This window comes from Suncus etruscus, chromosome 6 (assembly GCF_024139225.1).
Source record: "Suncus etruscus isolate mSunEtr1 chromosome 6, mSunEtr1.pri.cur, whole genome shotgun sequence".
In the NCBI taxonomy this organism is placed as follows: domain Eukaryota; kingdom Metazoa; phylum Chordata; class Mammalia; order Eulipotyphla; family Soricidae; genus Suncus; species Suncus etruscus.
The window spans coordinates 81,621,041-81,638,322 of NC_064853.1; the positions used below are offsets into that span (position 1 = coordinate 81,621,041).

General features: G+C 33.5%; 1 protein-coding gene and 1 pseudogene across 1 annotated transcript in view; one reads left to right on the forward strand and one right to left on the reverse strand.

The window, feature by feature from the left end:
• SPATA16 (spermatogenesis associated 16) overlaps positions 1 to 17,282 on the reverse strand; it is a 278,777-nt gene that overhangs the window by 167,565 nt on the left and 93,930 nt on the right. Inside the window, exon 3 of the mRNA XM_049775243.1 lies at positions 16,575 to 16,664. Coding sequence (XP_049631200.1) covers positions 16,575 to 16,664 — 90 coding nt within the window. The remainder of the gene's footprint in view (positions 1 to 16,574; positions 16,665 to 17,282) is intronic.
• Positions 2,629 to 2,712, forward strand: LOC126012813 (uncharacterized; annotated as a pseudogene).

Here is a 17,282-nt window from a genome sequence, read left to right on the forward strand (position 1 = left end):
GCTCTGTCCCATTTCTCCTAGTTGGTTACTTGCTGATTTAAGGTTCCTTTAGTTTCCCTTGATTTTTCTGCTATTTACTCTTTTCTTGGCATTTTCCAAGGCACTGTCATACCTCTGGGTCAAAGAGAGCATTCAAGAGAGGCTACATTCCACCCAGATGAGAGACTTCAAAAGATTATCTGCCCTGGTGTTTTCCCCTTTTAATTGTCTTACTCTTGCCCATTAGCCATTTCCACTATCTATCTGATTGTCTAGTCTTCATGTTGTTCTGATTTGAAATGACCAATTAAATTTACCTGGCAACTCTTTTCACTCTGCCTTCACCTCCACTGCAACTATAATTGTTGCGTTTATAAGGCAACCATTGTCCTTTCACTCTTAGGAGAAGCTTTTGCACCTTTAAACTGGATCATAATATTGACTTCAGGAAGCTTCCAGTTCTTTTGGGGCACAAAACTATATTCATGTGTTAGCTTGAAGGGAATTCAAATAGGCAGAGATGATGCTAATTTTTTCTTCCTAAGCCACAGTTTGCAAGATGTTTGTCTTATTTTAAATTTGGTTTAAATTATGCAAATAGGCCCAAGGAATTAAGTAATGATAGCATATTAATAAATTAAAATATAAATAAATAATTTTAGAAAGCATTAACAGCTGGCAAATATTTTTCAGGCAGGTTGTTTCTAAGGAAAGAAATAAACAGTTCTGTTTGCACTAAGAAACAAAGTATATCAGTTCATAGAACAGCAGACTATATAGCAGGAACCTCTTAACAAAACTATAACATTTTCAAAAAGAGAGTATATGTACCCTTTGATGGAAGTTATGGGGTTGCAGTTATTTTGGTGGTGAGGAGCTATGCTAGGAATTATGAGATACTAAACATGGTAATTGCAGTGGAAACCTGGTTCCTTATTGTGTTAATATAATCTACTTTTTCTGGCTAGAAAACATTTAACAGCAACCTATGAATACATTTTTAAGTACTAGGGTATTACTACTGTCCAATGATAAAAATGGAACCATAGGAGTTTAAAGGCTTTGTATAAACAAAATCCATTTATTTCTAGAAAAATATTGAAAGGGACAACGCAGTCATTTGTGCTCAAAACTTATAGATATTTTGGAATCTACTTCCTATCAGGATTTTACAGAATTTTTTAGGCAAAAGTAAAATATTTCACAGAAATAGATCAATAAGTATTCATTAACTAAAAGGTACAATTTTATGCAATTACATTTAGAAGACAATAAGCCATAATCATTAACCACTTAATAAAAGTGATATTTGCTGGATTTCTACACTATTAAGGTACTGGGATTCCTTTTTGATATATAGCTAAAACTAGATATCTTTATTTTTGAAGGTAATGCTGGTATGATATTTTCTCTAAAATATTTACTTACAGATTCTAGCATCCATTAGTGGATATTTAAAAAATTAAGTTTTAAATTAAATAATTATTTAATTAATTACTTGCTTAATTAAAAATTAAAAAGTTACTTTTAAAGAAATTTGAAGTTCACAGCACAAATGAGAAGAAAGTAGGTAACTTTCTCAGATATTTTCATCCCTACCAACTTCTTTTCCCCTCTATCAACAAACAACGTATGGCACATTTGTTACAACTAGTAAACTATATATTGGTTTATATTGCTATTATTCAATGTCTATAGTTTAAAAGCATGGTGTGGTGTGACCTATAGCTCTGAACAAAGACATAAATACATTGTGGCACGTAAAAAACAATTTCACTCTTAAAATTCTTCTGAATTCTCTCTACTCATCCCTTCCTTCCCACTAGCCCCTTCAAGTCAATAATCTTTTTGCTATTTCCATAATTCTTTTTACCCAGATTGTCAAATACCTGGAATCTTATATGTGGCTTTCCTAGTTAGGCTTCTTATATTTCATAACATGTATTTTTGTTTTTCTTCAAGTGTTTTCCTGGCTTAATAATTCAAATTTTAGAGCTCTATAATACTCCATTGTTAAGATTCATCAATCTTTTTTTTAAGTGTAATTATTTTATTTTATTTTATTTTATTTATTTATTTTTTTGGCCACACCCTGTGACGCTCAGGGGTTACTCCTGGCTATGTGCTCAGAAGTCGCTCCTAGCTTGGGGGACCATATGGGACGCAGAGGGATCGAACCATGGTATGTCCTAGGCTGGTGCTGGCAAGGCAGACTAGCGCCGGCCCCAAGATTCATCAATCTATCTTTTCTTAAATAAAGGCAAAATTTCCATAAGGGCCAGAGAGATAGCACAGCAATAGGATGTTTGCCTTGCATGCTGCAGATCCAGGACGGACCCGAGTTCAATTTCTGGCATCGCATAAGGCCTCCCCAGCCTGCCAGGAGTAATTTCTGAGCACAAAGCTAGGAGTGACCCCTGAGCACTACCACGTGTGGGCCAAAAACAACAACAACAAAATTCCATAAGGTAAAAGAAATTTCCATAAAGTAAAGAAAAAATTTAGAGCTTCTGGTTTTTGATAATTATGACTAAAGCTGTTACAAGTATCTATGTACATTTTTTGTGTGGACAAAATTTTAAATTAATTTGGATAAATACCAAGAAGAAATACTATTAGATTGCAATATGCAAGTAATACCATTTATAGATGACTATACTTTCAGGGGTCATTTCTATAGTATGTAATACCATTTATAGTTTTTTTTAGACACTGTCAAACCAGAACCCAGGGATGCAGCTCAATTTTTGAGCAAACGCATAAGGGCTGGATTTTAATGATCAAGTTATAAGAGATCTTACTGTTCTACATTCTCATCTGCATTCTTCATTAGAGTTTGGGCTTTGACTATCAAATATACTTTTTATGGCATCTCACTACTGTTTTTACTTACAATGTCTTAACGCTATCAAATACTTCTTATTCTTGCTTGAAAACTACATACGTTATTTAGATATTTGTTAATTTTTTTGTTCATTTGAAAAATGAATATACTGTCAAGAGTCAATCCTGAGCTAGGAGAAGCTCCAAACACAGCTGTGTGTGGCCCCAAAACAAATATATTGTAGTTGAGGTAACATGCTTAAAATAGTGTTCACATTTATTCTCATGATGTCTGAATTTATTCATATTTACCACCCCCTCATACCAAAAACCCTTCACCACTGTCCTGGTACTCTGTCTTGTCTATTCCTCTTTTTTGCTTCCTCCACCAAATCATCTCTTTCCTCCACAATTTTGTAACCTATGAAGTTCAAGGGCTTTTTATCGCTTGGTATGTGTATTTCCTAACTTTGTTTACTTGTATATAAAACACATGAGTGAGGTGATCTAGCATTTGTCTTTCTCATTCTAACTTATTATGCTTAATACAATATTCTCTATCTCCATCACAGCAAAAGGCAAGATATTTTCTTTTAATTGTATTGTATTTAATTTTTATATACAACATATTTATCCTCTCTGTGTTATTGGGTACTTGCATTATTTCCAGGTCTTGGTTATTGTGAATACTGTTGCAATAAACATAAATATGTACATTTCTTTCTGAGTTAATATATTTTAATTTTAAGAAAAGGAATTAAATGCTAAGAAATGGAATCACTGAGTCATACAGTAGCTCTATTTTTACTTTTTTGAGAAGTTTTCATACTGTTTTTCCATGTAGGGGAGACAGGACAGAAGAGACAGTACAGCAGATAGGGCACTATCAGTCCTACACACAGCTAACTTAAGTTTGATCCTCAGGCCCTTATTTGATTTCCCTAATGAGTACTGTCATCAGTGAATGAGTGATCTCTGAGCATAGAACTAGAGCCAAAAGTAAGTCCTGAGTACCTTTTGATGTGATCTCCCCCAAAACAAAAGCAAAAATATTTTCCCCATAGACGTTGAAACACATGGTTTAATGTAAAATGAGTAAAGGTTTCCACCAAAAGCGAACACAGATCCTTTCACCCTCAACATTCCAATCGGCACTGTATACCATTTTGCAGGTATAATATATCTCACTGTTACCTTAACTTTTATTTATGTGATGATAAAGTGAGTGCTAAGAAGAGTTTTTATATACTGAATCAGCATCTGTGTGTCCTATTCATCTGTCCGTTTTTTCTTTGTTTTTGTTTCTTGGGCCACACTGGTTTATTAGGGATTACTTCGGGCTCTGTACTCAGGGATCACTTCTGGTGCACTCAGAAATGGGAAGCTGGGGACAGAACCCAGTAGAACCCACTTGCAAGGCAAACCCCCTTTCGTACCATCAGTACTATCGTGCCAACTCCTCCATTGGAATTTTGATGGGAATTCCACTGAATTAGTAGAAGCTTTAGGTAGTATGGCCATTTAACAATTCTCTCAATCCATGTATGTAAAACATTTTTGCATTTTCCTGTATTGTTCTATTTATTTTAATAAAACATAGTTTCTTATATGCAAATCTTTTACTTCCTTTCTTAAATTCCTATGTTCTTGATAATATTGGACACATTTTAAAGGCACTTATAGTTTTTCTTTCTCTTTTATCTTGTTTGAAGATAGAAATGCAACAGATACTTTTGTGTGTCAAATTTGTTTTCTGCTACTTTACTGAACTAGTAATTCTTTCCACTTTGGATACCTTTGGTTTTTCTTTATTTTATTTTATTTTATTTATTTAGAAGTACTAAATTTTATGATATATTTTAGTTAAAATTTTATTAAGGCACCACGATTACTATTTTATTTATACTTAAGTTTAGTTTCAGGCATACAAGGTTCCAGGATCAATCCCACTATTAGTGTCAATTCCCTTCACCAATGTCTACAGGTTTCCTCCTTTTTTGCAACCTGCTTTTCTGACAGGCACATTTTTAAATTTAGTTGTAGTATGGATCTCTTGCTTTCAGTGTTGTTGATTATTTGGGTTAACAGTATAGATATACTACACTTCCATACCACCAATATTCCGGAGGCTTAATGACTCCTTATTGTTATCTCTAGACTGCCTCCTTTTACTTATCCCCATTTTTTTAAACCTGTCTATAGGATTTTATGTGTCCATCACTTTAATACATTACCTACTACCAAAGTGTTGCTTCCTCCATCCCAAGAACTTACAAATCCATCCCGTCCACCCGCTGCCCAGGTAGCTCTGGTCTATAGACTAATCCTCCAGCCTTGTTGCTTTTGAGATCTTTACTTTCTTTGTCTTTTTTGATTGGTTGGGTAGGACATCCAATACTGTGATGGGAATAGTGGAAGTAAAGGCCTTGCCTTTTGCCTGATCTCAAAAGAAAGGCTTTTGCTTTGTCAGCACTGAGTATGACATTAGCTGTAGGTATTGCTATATATGACCATTGCTATCTTAAGTTTTGTTCTTTCTCTACCCATTTTGTTGGAAATTTTTACTATGAGTGGATGTTGAATTTTGTTACAAGTTTCAGTGCATCTGTAGGTATGATTGTACGAATTTTACCTTTCCTTTAGTTGATATGGTCTTTTACATTTAATTATTTTGCATAATTGGAGTCATTCTTGTATCTCTGGAATGAATCCTCTTATGGCATATGAATTTTTTAGTGAATAGTTGAATTCTGTTTGCTAAAAAATTATTTTATTTATTTTTTATTTTTTATTTTTTGCTTTTTTGGGCCAAACCCAGTGTCACTCAGGGGTTACTCCTGGTTATGCGCTCAGAAATTGCTCCTGGTTTGGGGGACCATATGGGACTCCAGGGGAAATGAATAGTGGTCCATCCTAGGTTAGTGCGTGCAGGCAAATACCCTATTGCTTTCACCACTGCTCCAGCCCCTCTGTTTGTTAATATTTTGCTGAATTATTTTTTATTGATGTTCACCTGGGATGTCGGATATTTAAAACAAAATTTATGTTTGCTTTTGGTACTAGAATAATGTTGACTTCAAAGAAGAAAGATTTCATAGAAGAAATACATCCATTTCTTCAGCATTTTCGAAGAACTTGAGGAATATAGATAGTTTCTTTGGAGATATGGTAGAACTCACTAGTAAACCTATCTGAACCCAGGTTTGGAGAGGTTTAGAATTTCAATTTCTTTACTCATGGTTGGTCTGTTCAATTTTCTACTTATGATTCAATCTTGGGAGCTTATATAATCCTAAAAATTTACATATTTCTTATAATCTCTACCTGTCATAAACTTGTTCATAATAACTTATTATTACCTTTGTATTTCTGAATCACATATCCTCAAATGTGGGCTGCTCCCTGTCATGCTTCCTGTGGCCTGAGCTACCAAACACTATCTGTGACTAAGTTTGCCTAGTTTCCAATCTGTTTTTTCCTCAGTGGGGAAAGGGAGAAAGGTTCAAAGCTGAACCTTTGTAAAATATTTGGTTTCAGCACCTCCTTATACTTTCAATCCCACCATCTCACTTTAGCTAGTGTTTTATATCTGGTGTTGGCTTGCCATACCCTTTACTCTTTCAATCTCTTCTTTAGCCTTCTCAAAGCAAGCCCTGGTTCTGAAGTTGTCCACATTTTGTGATCCACAGAAACAAATCTGGAGATGATGTCTATGTTCACCAATGTATTTTCTCAGCGAGGATACTGTAGGACACTGAACTTAAGTCAGTTTTTATGTATTCTTTGTGTTGGTGTCTCTGTAGCTTCCAAAACCTTTTCTTTCTGCTCATCTCAATCCTATTCTCTTGCTATTGTTCTTGATTTCATAGCTCTATTCTTATGAATGTATTCAAGACTAGAATTTTCTCCTTAAGTACTACTTTAAAGCATATAGAATTATAAAGGCTGCATTTTTATTTTCTTTTAGTTAAAATATTTAAAAATGATTCTTAGTTTTTATCCATTTTGGACAAGCTCCTGTTCTTTCTTGAACATGTATTTCTCTCTATCACACTTCTTCAAGTGAACTTCTTTAAATAAAAACTATTTTAAAAATTAGTTTTTAGGGCCCGGAGAGATAGCACAGCGGTGTTTGCCTTGCAAGCAGCTGATCCAGGACCAAAGGTAGTTGGTTCAAATCCCGGTGTCCCATATGGTCCCCCGTGCCTGCCAGGAGCTATTTCTGAGCAGACAGCCAGGAGTAACCCCTAAGCACCGCCGGGTATGGCCCAAAAACCAAAAAAAAAAAAAAAAAATTAGTTTTTAAAAAGTGATTCTTATTTAGAAGTTTTTAATTTCAACAATTTTATATTTTTTCAGTTTTATACTGCTTTTTTATTTTAATTCCATTGTCATGAAAGCAAACATTGCATAATTTCTATTCAAGTTTGTTAAAGTGTATTTTATAACCTATTATGGTCAATGTCCATGTAAGCATGAAAAGAATGTATGATATGCTGTTGTTGCATAAGGTAGACTATGGATATCAATTATGCCTACTTAATTGATGGTATTATTGAGTTCAACTGTGTATTTATTTTCTGCCTGCTGAATCTATTCATTTCTGATGGAGGGATGTTAAAAGCCTATAATTATAGTAGTGAATTCATCTATTCCTTCTTGCAGAAAATAAGGTATCAATAGTTTTTTTTAGTCCCATATAGTTTATTCCCCTGTTTTTAGGAACATATGTACACAATAATAATTATTTTATGTTTTTAAAGCATTTATTAATTATCATTACTAGTTATCTTAAGAGAAGTAATGTTCCCCTTATACTGAAAACTTTCCTTGGTCTAAAATCTGCTTTGCCTGAAATTAATAGTCATCCCACTTTTGAATTGTTAGCATGGTATATATTTTTACCTTTTATATTTTTTACCTTTAATCTGCATTTTCTTTATATTTAAATTGATTGTTTTTGTAGATAAAATATTGTTTGGTACTATACATATTTTAAAAACTTTCTTCCATTTTTTATTGAGGTGCTAAGATATACAATACTGTTAATGTTTCTCGCATACATTGTTCCTTACCACATGGAACAATTCCATCACCAGAGTGTCCCCACTTCTTTTGACAAAGCTGAGTTCAGTTTCCACCATAAGAGGCCCCTTTCCTCCACAAGCTGAGCACAGTTCTTTAGATCATCTCTCTGGTCTATTGCTTTAGGTTATCTGTTACTTCTTTACTATGTATCTTTATTTTATTTTGATTTCAGATTCTGTTTTTTTAATCTCTTTTTTATCTCAGAAGTTTAAATTTTTTTGTTTAATTTCTAAGTGTTTGAGGTTTTCTCCATTTGCTTGTGATGACATTTTTATTTTCAAAGCATTGTGGTCTGAGATGATAGTTAAAACAATTCTATCTTCTTTATTTAATAAAGATATGTTTTGTGATGCAACACATAGCATATTTTGGAGAATTTCATATGCGTCTTGGAGAGAGCATGTACTCAACTTTTGGGAAATTAAGGGCCTTATATGCATCTTCTAGGCTTATCTCTTCCTTCAAGGCTAGTATTTTCTTACTGAATTTTGTCTAGTTGATCTGTCCAGCAATGACAGAAAAGTATGATAGACTTTTTCTACTATTGTGATGCTGTTAATATCTTCCTTCTGGTGTAATAACAGTTGTTCTTAATATTTATATAGTTTATTATTATTATTATTATTATTATTATTATTATTATTATTATTATTGGTTTTTGGGTCATACCCGGCAGCACTCACGGGTTACTCCTGGCTCTATGCTCAGAAATCGCCCCTGGCAGGCACAGGGGGACCATATGGGATGCCGGGATTCGAACCACCGTCCTTCTGCATGAAAGGCAAATGCCTTACCTCCAATGCTATCTCTCCAGCCCCATATGGTTTTCTTAATCCAGCCTACTATTCTGTGTGTCTTGGTTAGTTCAGGCCATTGATGTTAAGTTAATTATTGCCACAGTTTATATAATTATGCATGTTTGTGAGTTTTGTTTTGTCTTTTAAATAAGCTCCTTTAATGCTTTGTCTTAAAACTGGTTTCAAAGCTATAAACTTACTGCTGTTTGTCCATGAATCTTACTAAAAATCTGAATGACAGTCTAGTTAGATGTTCTTGGTGTTAATAGTTTTTATTATAGCTCTACTTTCTCTTCTAGCCTATAGGATATTGCATGATGATTTGTTTTGAATCTAATAAAAGTTCCTTTGCTTATGTTTAGGTTTCTTCTTTTTGTTTGTTTGTTTGTTTTTGGGTCACTCCCGGCGGTGCTCAGGGGTTACTCCTGGCTGTCTGCTCAGAAATAGCTCCTGGCAGGCACGGGGGACCATATGGGATACCGGGATTCGAACCAACCACCTTTGGTCCTGGATCGGCTGCTTGCAAGGCAAACACCACTGTGCTATCTCTCCGGGCCCTAGGTTTCTTTTTTAATTTTGTTTCTTTGAATATTATATCTGTCTTTGTATTTTGTCATTCTCCTACAATATATCTTGTGGCTTTAATATATTTTTGCCAGGGTCTTTAAGGCTTTATGAATCTCTGTGCTTGCACTTAACTCTGGGAAATACCTCTATATTATTTCTCTGACTAGTTTTTTTTTTTTTTTTTTTTTTTTTTTTTTTTTTGCCAAATTTACCTTTCTATTATTCAGGGAATCTGATGATTCTTATATTATTCCTCCTGAATTCATTCAATAATTTTCAGGTGTGCTGTTTATTTCCTTCCTTCTTTTTCTATCTTCTGTTATTTTTTATTAATAGAAGGTTTGCTGTCTTTCATCTCAGAGATTACTTATCTTTTCCCAGCATGTTCTTATTCTGCTGCTCATGCCTTCTATAAAATTTTGTAGAAGCTCAACTACCTTACTCTTCAGTTCTGATGCTTCTGATTGTAGTTTTTTCATTTTTCATACTTTCTTGTGCTTTACTGACTACCTGCACAATCATTTCTTTGAGTTCATTAAATGTCTTCAATATGGTTTCTCTATAAGCATAATCTTATAGACCATGGAATTGGTTGGTATTGGTAGAGACTTACATGTTACTATTTTCATTTATTGATGTTGATGACTTCTATATGACTTCCCTACTATATGTGTGTATGTGCACACATATGCACTGTGCTCTGATGTTGTATTTTTGTGTTTTTTTTTCCACTGAGAGTTTCTGACAGATTAAGTTAAATCTTGCTTCTCATTGACTGCCAGTTTTCACCCCATGATCAGAAGCAAAAACCTGTGCAATGTGAGATATATGACTAGAGCCATTATAGCTGCATAAAGGCTGGTGTAGTTTAGGTTTAAAACAACAGGAAGTAAAATTAGATTAGTAGATTAGTAGATTAAAATGAGTAGATTGTGGATGTGGACCTAAAAGTTTGAGCAAGCAGTGGTTCTGAGATGTGGATGTGGATCAGCTGAGATAGAGGAGGTTAGGCATAAAGGCTGCTGGGATCTGGTGTTATATTTTAACTCAAAGTTTGGTATATTCAGACCACTAGCCATTTAAAAATCACAATTTGAAGCTCACCACAACTAGCTTAACGATGTTAAAGAATAAGAGTAGAATGCCTGTCGAGAATACAGGTAGGGGTGGGAGACAAGGGGACGTTGGTGGTGGGAATATTGCACAGTTTATGACTGAAACCCAACTACAAACATGCTTGTACATGGTGCTAAAATAAAAATTTATTAAAAAATAAAAATATAAATTATAAAAGAAAAACTATGATGACTATATCAATGTCTACCATAGTTGTTGGTAAAATTTTTCTTTTATGTCATTATGGTCTTTACTTTTCTGTCTTGTATTTTTTAATTGATCTTTTATATAATTTCATTTCCTATACATTATTAGCTTATTATTATACTTCTTTAGTTTCCCTTCTTACTGGTTGCCCTAGAATTTGCAACATTTTAATGAACTGTCCAAATAAAATATCAAATAACTCTATATAATAGTGTAAGATATTAGTTAGTATAGAATATTAAGTAACAAGTTAAAAATGTCTAAAATTTTCCTTCTCATGAGGCCTTCTCAATTTTTATATCATTGTTGTTATTCATTTAATTTATTCAAAATCATACACAAATACCTATAAATATAAGTGCTTGCAATTGTATGTTATTTGTATTATTTTGAATATATTGTTAACTATTAGTATGTAAATATGAAAGCATTTAAATTTTACATTTTATGCATTCTCTAATGTTCTCCCTTTATTTGATCTAAATTTATTTTCTGCCTCACTGAAGAAATTTTTAAAAATTTTATGGAAGCATAATAAGGAACATATTTTATGTATTGTTGTTTGTTTGAAAAAGTAGTTTTATTTCACTTTCAAAGAATAGTTGCATAAGTTTTAGAATTTTAGGTTAATAGTTAAAACTAAAAATCCTAAAAAAATGTATTCACTGACTTGTTAACATAATTTATGAGAAGTTAGAAGTAATTCTTATTTTTTTTCTTTATATTCTTTATATGTACAATGATTCTATAAAATAGGGTTTTTTTTGGGGGGGGTATTCAGGAATCACTCATAGTGATGTTTGACAGATAAGCAGTTCAGTGCTTGGGAATGTCAGTACAATACTCTGGGCTGATAGTATTCATGAGTCACCAGGCCTATCCCAGTGGTGCTAAGAACCTCAAGACTAGTTTTAATAATGCTCAGAGAAACCATGCAATACCAGGGTTCTAATTCACATCTTTGAAAATATAAGACATGTGCTTTACTTAAACTATTTGTCTTCCTGGCTGTAACAACTAAGATAAATTTTTTTCTCATTTATTTCAATAGGACTTAAACAATATTTTATCTTCTGTAAGTTGAAAATGCCATGCAGGTTTCTTCTGTGTTTGTTTTTCTCCTCTGGCAGTCATACTAAATGTACTTAACTTTTGATAGTGTCCCCACAGTTCTAATTTCAACACAGTTCTAAATATTCTTTTCTGTTTTGCTTTGCTTTCAATAGTCTATGTGTCTATTCTTTATTTGGTCTGCCTATTATCCTCAGGAGTTTAGCAAAGAAAATTTTTATTTCTGTATATTTTTGAGCTCTACTATGTCATTTCTTAGAATTTCAGTATTTCTATGTGATTCATAATCATATAGTTTATATGTCTTTTTTAAATTTAGAGCATGTGTGGAGTAACAGTCCAATTGGTGTGGATAGTGACTGATGATTATCATCATGTGTGCCCAGTAATAGTTAATCAGAAAGTTGATCTTTCTAGTTATTGAGTGGCTTGCATTTGCCAGTATAATCCTCAGTATGACTATTCTTGGCTATAGTAAAGAGCATTAATAATTTGTGTGGTTTACATCAGGTCCCAGTGTTTCCCATTTGGAGGGTGCAGACAACTTTGGTTAAGAGCTGTATGTTGAATTAACCACGAATCTGATCTAGATATTTAGATCTGGTGTCCCCTCTCAGGAATGCTTTCCTTAGCTCTGAAGTGTCTCTCACTATAGTTGTGTTGAATAAGGCTGTCCACTAGATTGGTATTTCCAAACCACAGCCTAGAACAATGGCACATTCTGATCGTTTACTCTGGCTCCCAATTTCCCCCATATAGAAGATGCATGCACAAACTGAACCTCCGTTAGGTATTGACATTCAGCACTCCCATCCCACACCATCCTTAAAGATAGAGATTTTAAATATGGAGCTATCTTGCTTGTCTCTTCTCTTTTAGACTTTACTAAATCTTGCCCCTTTTCCTATGGGGAGCATTTCTTGGCTCTAAACTCAGCTATAGTTCAATTTGCCACAGTGCTCAATCTCCCTGAAACTTGGCTGTCTTTTCCAGTGGTTTTTCTTAGTGAATTCTTTCAGTGTCTGTGTTTAATTCGGGATTTACACATTTTTCTATATTGGTGCCATAGTAACTTTCTCAAAATTTCCCCCTTTTGCCTTTTGACCATCTTGAACCTACTCTCCTCCAAATGAGTTTTAAAATAAAGTGCTTTAAAGAAACATAAAATTAAATTACTCTCATTCTCTCTCTCTCTCTCTCTCTCTCTCTCTCTCTCTCTCTCTCTCTCTCTCTCTCTCTCTCTCTCTCTCTCTCTCTCTCTCTCTCTCTCTCTCTCTCTCTCTCTCTCTCTCTCTCTCTCTGCTTTTGGGGCCACACCCTGTGATACTCAGGGGTTACTCCTGGCTATGTGCTCAGATATCTCTCCTGGATTGGTGGATTATCTGGGACACAGGGGGATCGAACCTGGATTGTCTGTGTGCAAGGCAAATGCCCTACCACTGTGCAATTGCTCTGGCCTCAAATTACTCCAAATCTCTAAGAAATTCATTGATAAACGCAAATGTGTCATACATTTTTATATTATATTATAGTCAGGAGTAACTAAACTATTATTGTTTATCTTCATAGTTTTTCTTTCTTTCTTGGAAAGGCAGAAATACTAAGAGTTATAATTCACAAGAAGACAAAGATGAAAAACATTTGTATTTGAAAGTAAATGTATTTACATCTCAATTGAAAAGTTTGAAACAGAAAAAATATTAAAAACTTCTCTAAAATAGCCTTGTCAGTTAAGTCATAAAATGATATTAAACAGAGAGATTATTATATTATTGGAATATACAGGTTAAGGATAATGGCTATTCAATACCAAGATTACATGCCAACATTTTTTTTTTGTTCAGAATTCAGGAAATATTCTGTAACCTCTTTAACTCAAAAACATTTGAATAACTTGTCATTTATGAAATGCTGGTAACTTGTTTTTTTCCTAACTCCCAAATCACTAAAATTGAGGCATTTGCCAATTTCATAGCATGCAGTTCTTCATTATTGCTAACTTCACCATTATTTTTATGAACAACTCTCTAAAAACAACTCAATACTTAAAACCTAGCTATCTAGAGTGTGAACAAACATAACATTAGTAGCTTTTTACTAGCTGCAATCCAGTTCTAAAATTTCACATATTATTTTTCAATGGTATTTTAGAATAAGGAGCACATTAATAAACAGCTATTATTTAAAGCTAGTTTATGTATTAATCATATGCTATGATGACTATATTTGCTTCATATGTATTTAGTGACTTTTAAAATGAATGAAAAAGAAGACCACTTATTACCATCTCTTAAATTTCTCATTTACATAGTAAGGAAAATGCTTTCATAGAAACCAACCCATCTGGACAATTCAGTGGGGAAAACCAGAATTAGGAAAAAAAACAAAACAAAACACCAGAGTGATCCCTGAAGTAAGCCCTGAGTACTGCTAGGTAAGAAATCAAAGAACATATTGAAGAGTACAAGGCAAATTTAACATAATAAAGATCTATATACACTTTAGGCATGGATTGTTTACAATTTAGGTTTGGCACTCAGAAAGGAGTCCTCTGTCTATATCTATATACTCATGCCCATATATAAAGTCTTTTTATCTCATCACCTAAAAGTAAGATAAAATCAGAAGACACGTCATCCTTTGATATGTGCAAAAACCAAGATAGCTAACTACAGAAGACAGACTTTGACAAACATGACGGAGCAGAACCTATTCTGGGACCAATAAGAAAGACTCTAGCCTAGGCTTCAGTACAATAACCAAGATCTCTAATTCCAGAGGTCTGACTGTGACAACTGCTATTGAGCAGAACTTCTGGAAACATAATGAAAAACTATACTAGGATTCATCCTAGGTTTGGTGCAAACACCAAGACTACCAATTACAGAAGACTGATTAAAACAACAGTGATGAAACATAAATTCTAAAATTTTAAAGAAACACTCTGTCCTAGGCTTCATCCTATGACCTGTGCAAATACCAAGATCTCTACTTACAGAGGCCTGATTTTATTATGCACAAGTGAGTGGATGTTTCCTGGCACGATAAAAAGACCCGGGGTATGAAAAAGAACATGTATGGAGCCTGTAGTTATTCCCATGACAGTATGCTTCAAGGGCGGAGAAACCCTGTATCTCTTAGGCCAAGAAAATTCCCTTTCTAATCTCCCCAATATTTAGTGTGCCTTTGCAAAAAAAAAAAAAAAAGAGCACGATTTATTTATTTATTTATTTTTTTATATCATGCTCATGGCAATATTTTGGTTGTTGTCTTTATTGCTGTGGTGCTTTTTCATAGTTGTTGGTTTCAGTTTTTTAGTTTGATTTTTTTTTGTTACTTTTTTGTTTCTGGTTTTATGTTTTTTCTTTTTTCCCTCTATTTTTTTAAATTGATATTTATCTAGATGAATTCCTCCAGGTTTTTTGTTTGTTTTTTTCTTTTTTTTTCTTTTCTATTCTTTTTTCTTTAAAACAGAACCACATAACTTGTAACATCTTGTTCTGATTCATAAATTGAGAGAAAAATGAATAGTACCAAGACAGTCATATGAATATTGAGTAGAAATAATAAAATGATCAGACTTTAACACCAAATCCAAAGTCAACAACAACAGAATGGATACCCAATCTATAACAAGCTATACACAGAGGGGACCACTTTTACTAGCAGCCTAGGGGGCAAAGGAGGGGGATATAAAATGCATGCTGGAAACAGGGGTGGAGGGAGCACAACACTGGTGGTGACAAAGTCCCTGATTCAATGTCACTATGTACCTGATATATTACTGTGAAAGATTTGTAATTCACTTTGTCACATTATTAAAAAAAAAGAATAAAGGTCTATAAATAAAAGCTTACTTAAAATATAAAAATGGACGCTAACAAGTGAATAAATAGATACTGAAATTTATGGGTTGTTTTAATACAAAATATGATATTTGGGATCAATTTTGTCTTCTATTTAAATTTATTGAAGCAGCATAACTCCTATATTGATTTCTTGTGAACCTGATGACATATCTTTTATAGAATCATTTAATCAATCATTTTAATTTCTTAAACTTTATTTTATAAGAAAATGCTGTCTGCAAATGTCCACATAATGTAGACACTTTTGACCTAGATTCTACCTCCCTACTAATTCATGGGAATTGTGCTTGGAGTAAATACAAAAACCACCCAAACTTTCTTGCTAAAATACTGAGGTGATAAAATAGAGGAATAAGGAATTTCAGGTGACTAGTCACTGAAAGATGAGAAAAATTACTTGAGACAATGCATCAAAGGGAAAGAGTGTCAGAGATAATATGATATACTTTAACCAGGAAAGAAAAAGACCTTGATTATTACAGGTGAGAAAGAATTCTGAATTTAGTGTTGTCTGCTGTACGATTTTTGCAGCTCATTGCTAAATGCATAGATTCTTGGGAAGAGAATATTAAGAACTATTTCTATAATTTCTTATAAGACACATGTGGTTCCAAATGGCAATATTTTAGAACATGTTTATTACACTTCTTGTTACTGATGCTGTATTTTCTAGAAATGGGGTCTTTGGGGTCTTTTTATGTGGTTGGTTTTTATTTAAGAAGATGGCTACAGAGTTGTATAATTAAAATCAGGATTAGGAACATACTTGAGGGCAAAAGGTCAAGTTCATTTCTAATCTTCCAATGAAATTTTCCCATCATTTTCAGTGACCTCATGGCCATAAGTTTGAAATGTACTAAGAGCTATGAACAAAGAATGACTTTGATTAAAGAAAAAGATAGTCAATAATTGTTTGTTTGACATTTGCAAGACAATAATTCTGGTAAAATCATATTCCACGAGAGAAATGGAAAGTTATATTACACTATTACCAGAAGCTGAGAATAAAATTAATTTAACTTGAAATAAATCTTCACAAAAGTTATAATAACCATACCGGGCAGCTTCTGAATATCTCTCCAGACATCTAAACACTGTTGCCTGACGAAGATGATTTCGGAAATAGGCTGGGTTTAAAACAATGCTCCTGTAACAAGATAAAATAATTGAAAAAGCAATTAGGTTTTTTTTAAAAACAATTACCTAAAGTGTGTACGTATGGAATGCCATGTATTCAACATTATATACTCTATATTTTAAAAGACACCAGCAAATGAGGCCCACTTCTCCCTAAAATTGTTAGTTAAGACTAAAAGCATTATTAAAGAAAACAATTAAATTTACATGATAAAATACATTTTACTTATAGTAATAGATTTTTTATAGATATAGATATAGTAAAGTAACAAAGACTTTGAATACAACCTATATTACAAGTTTAACCATGGTGTCACCATATTGGATTATGTTAATAAATCAGGCAGAAATCACAGGTTATTTTGAATATGCTTACATATAATGAATGAAAAGGTTGTGAGCTGCTTAACCACATTTAAAATAAAGAAAAGGGGGCTGGAGTGATAGCACAACAGGAGGGTGTGGCCAATTCAGCAAGACATGGTCAATTTAGGATAGACCCAAGTTTGATCCCTGGCATGCCATTTCTCCTGAAACTTCCAAAAGCGGTTTCTAAGCACAGAGCAAGGAATAACCCCTGAGCACTACTGGGTGTGGCCCAAAAATGAACGAATGAAAGAACTAACTA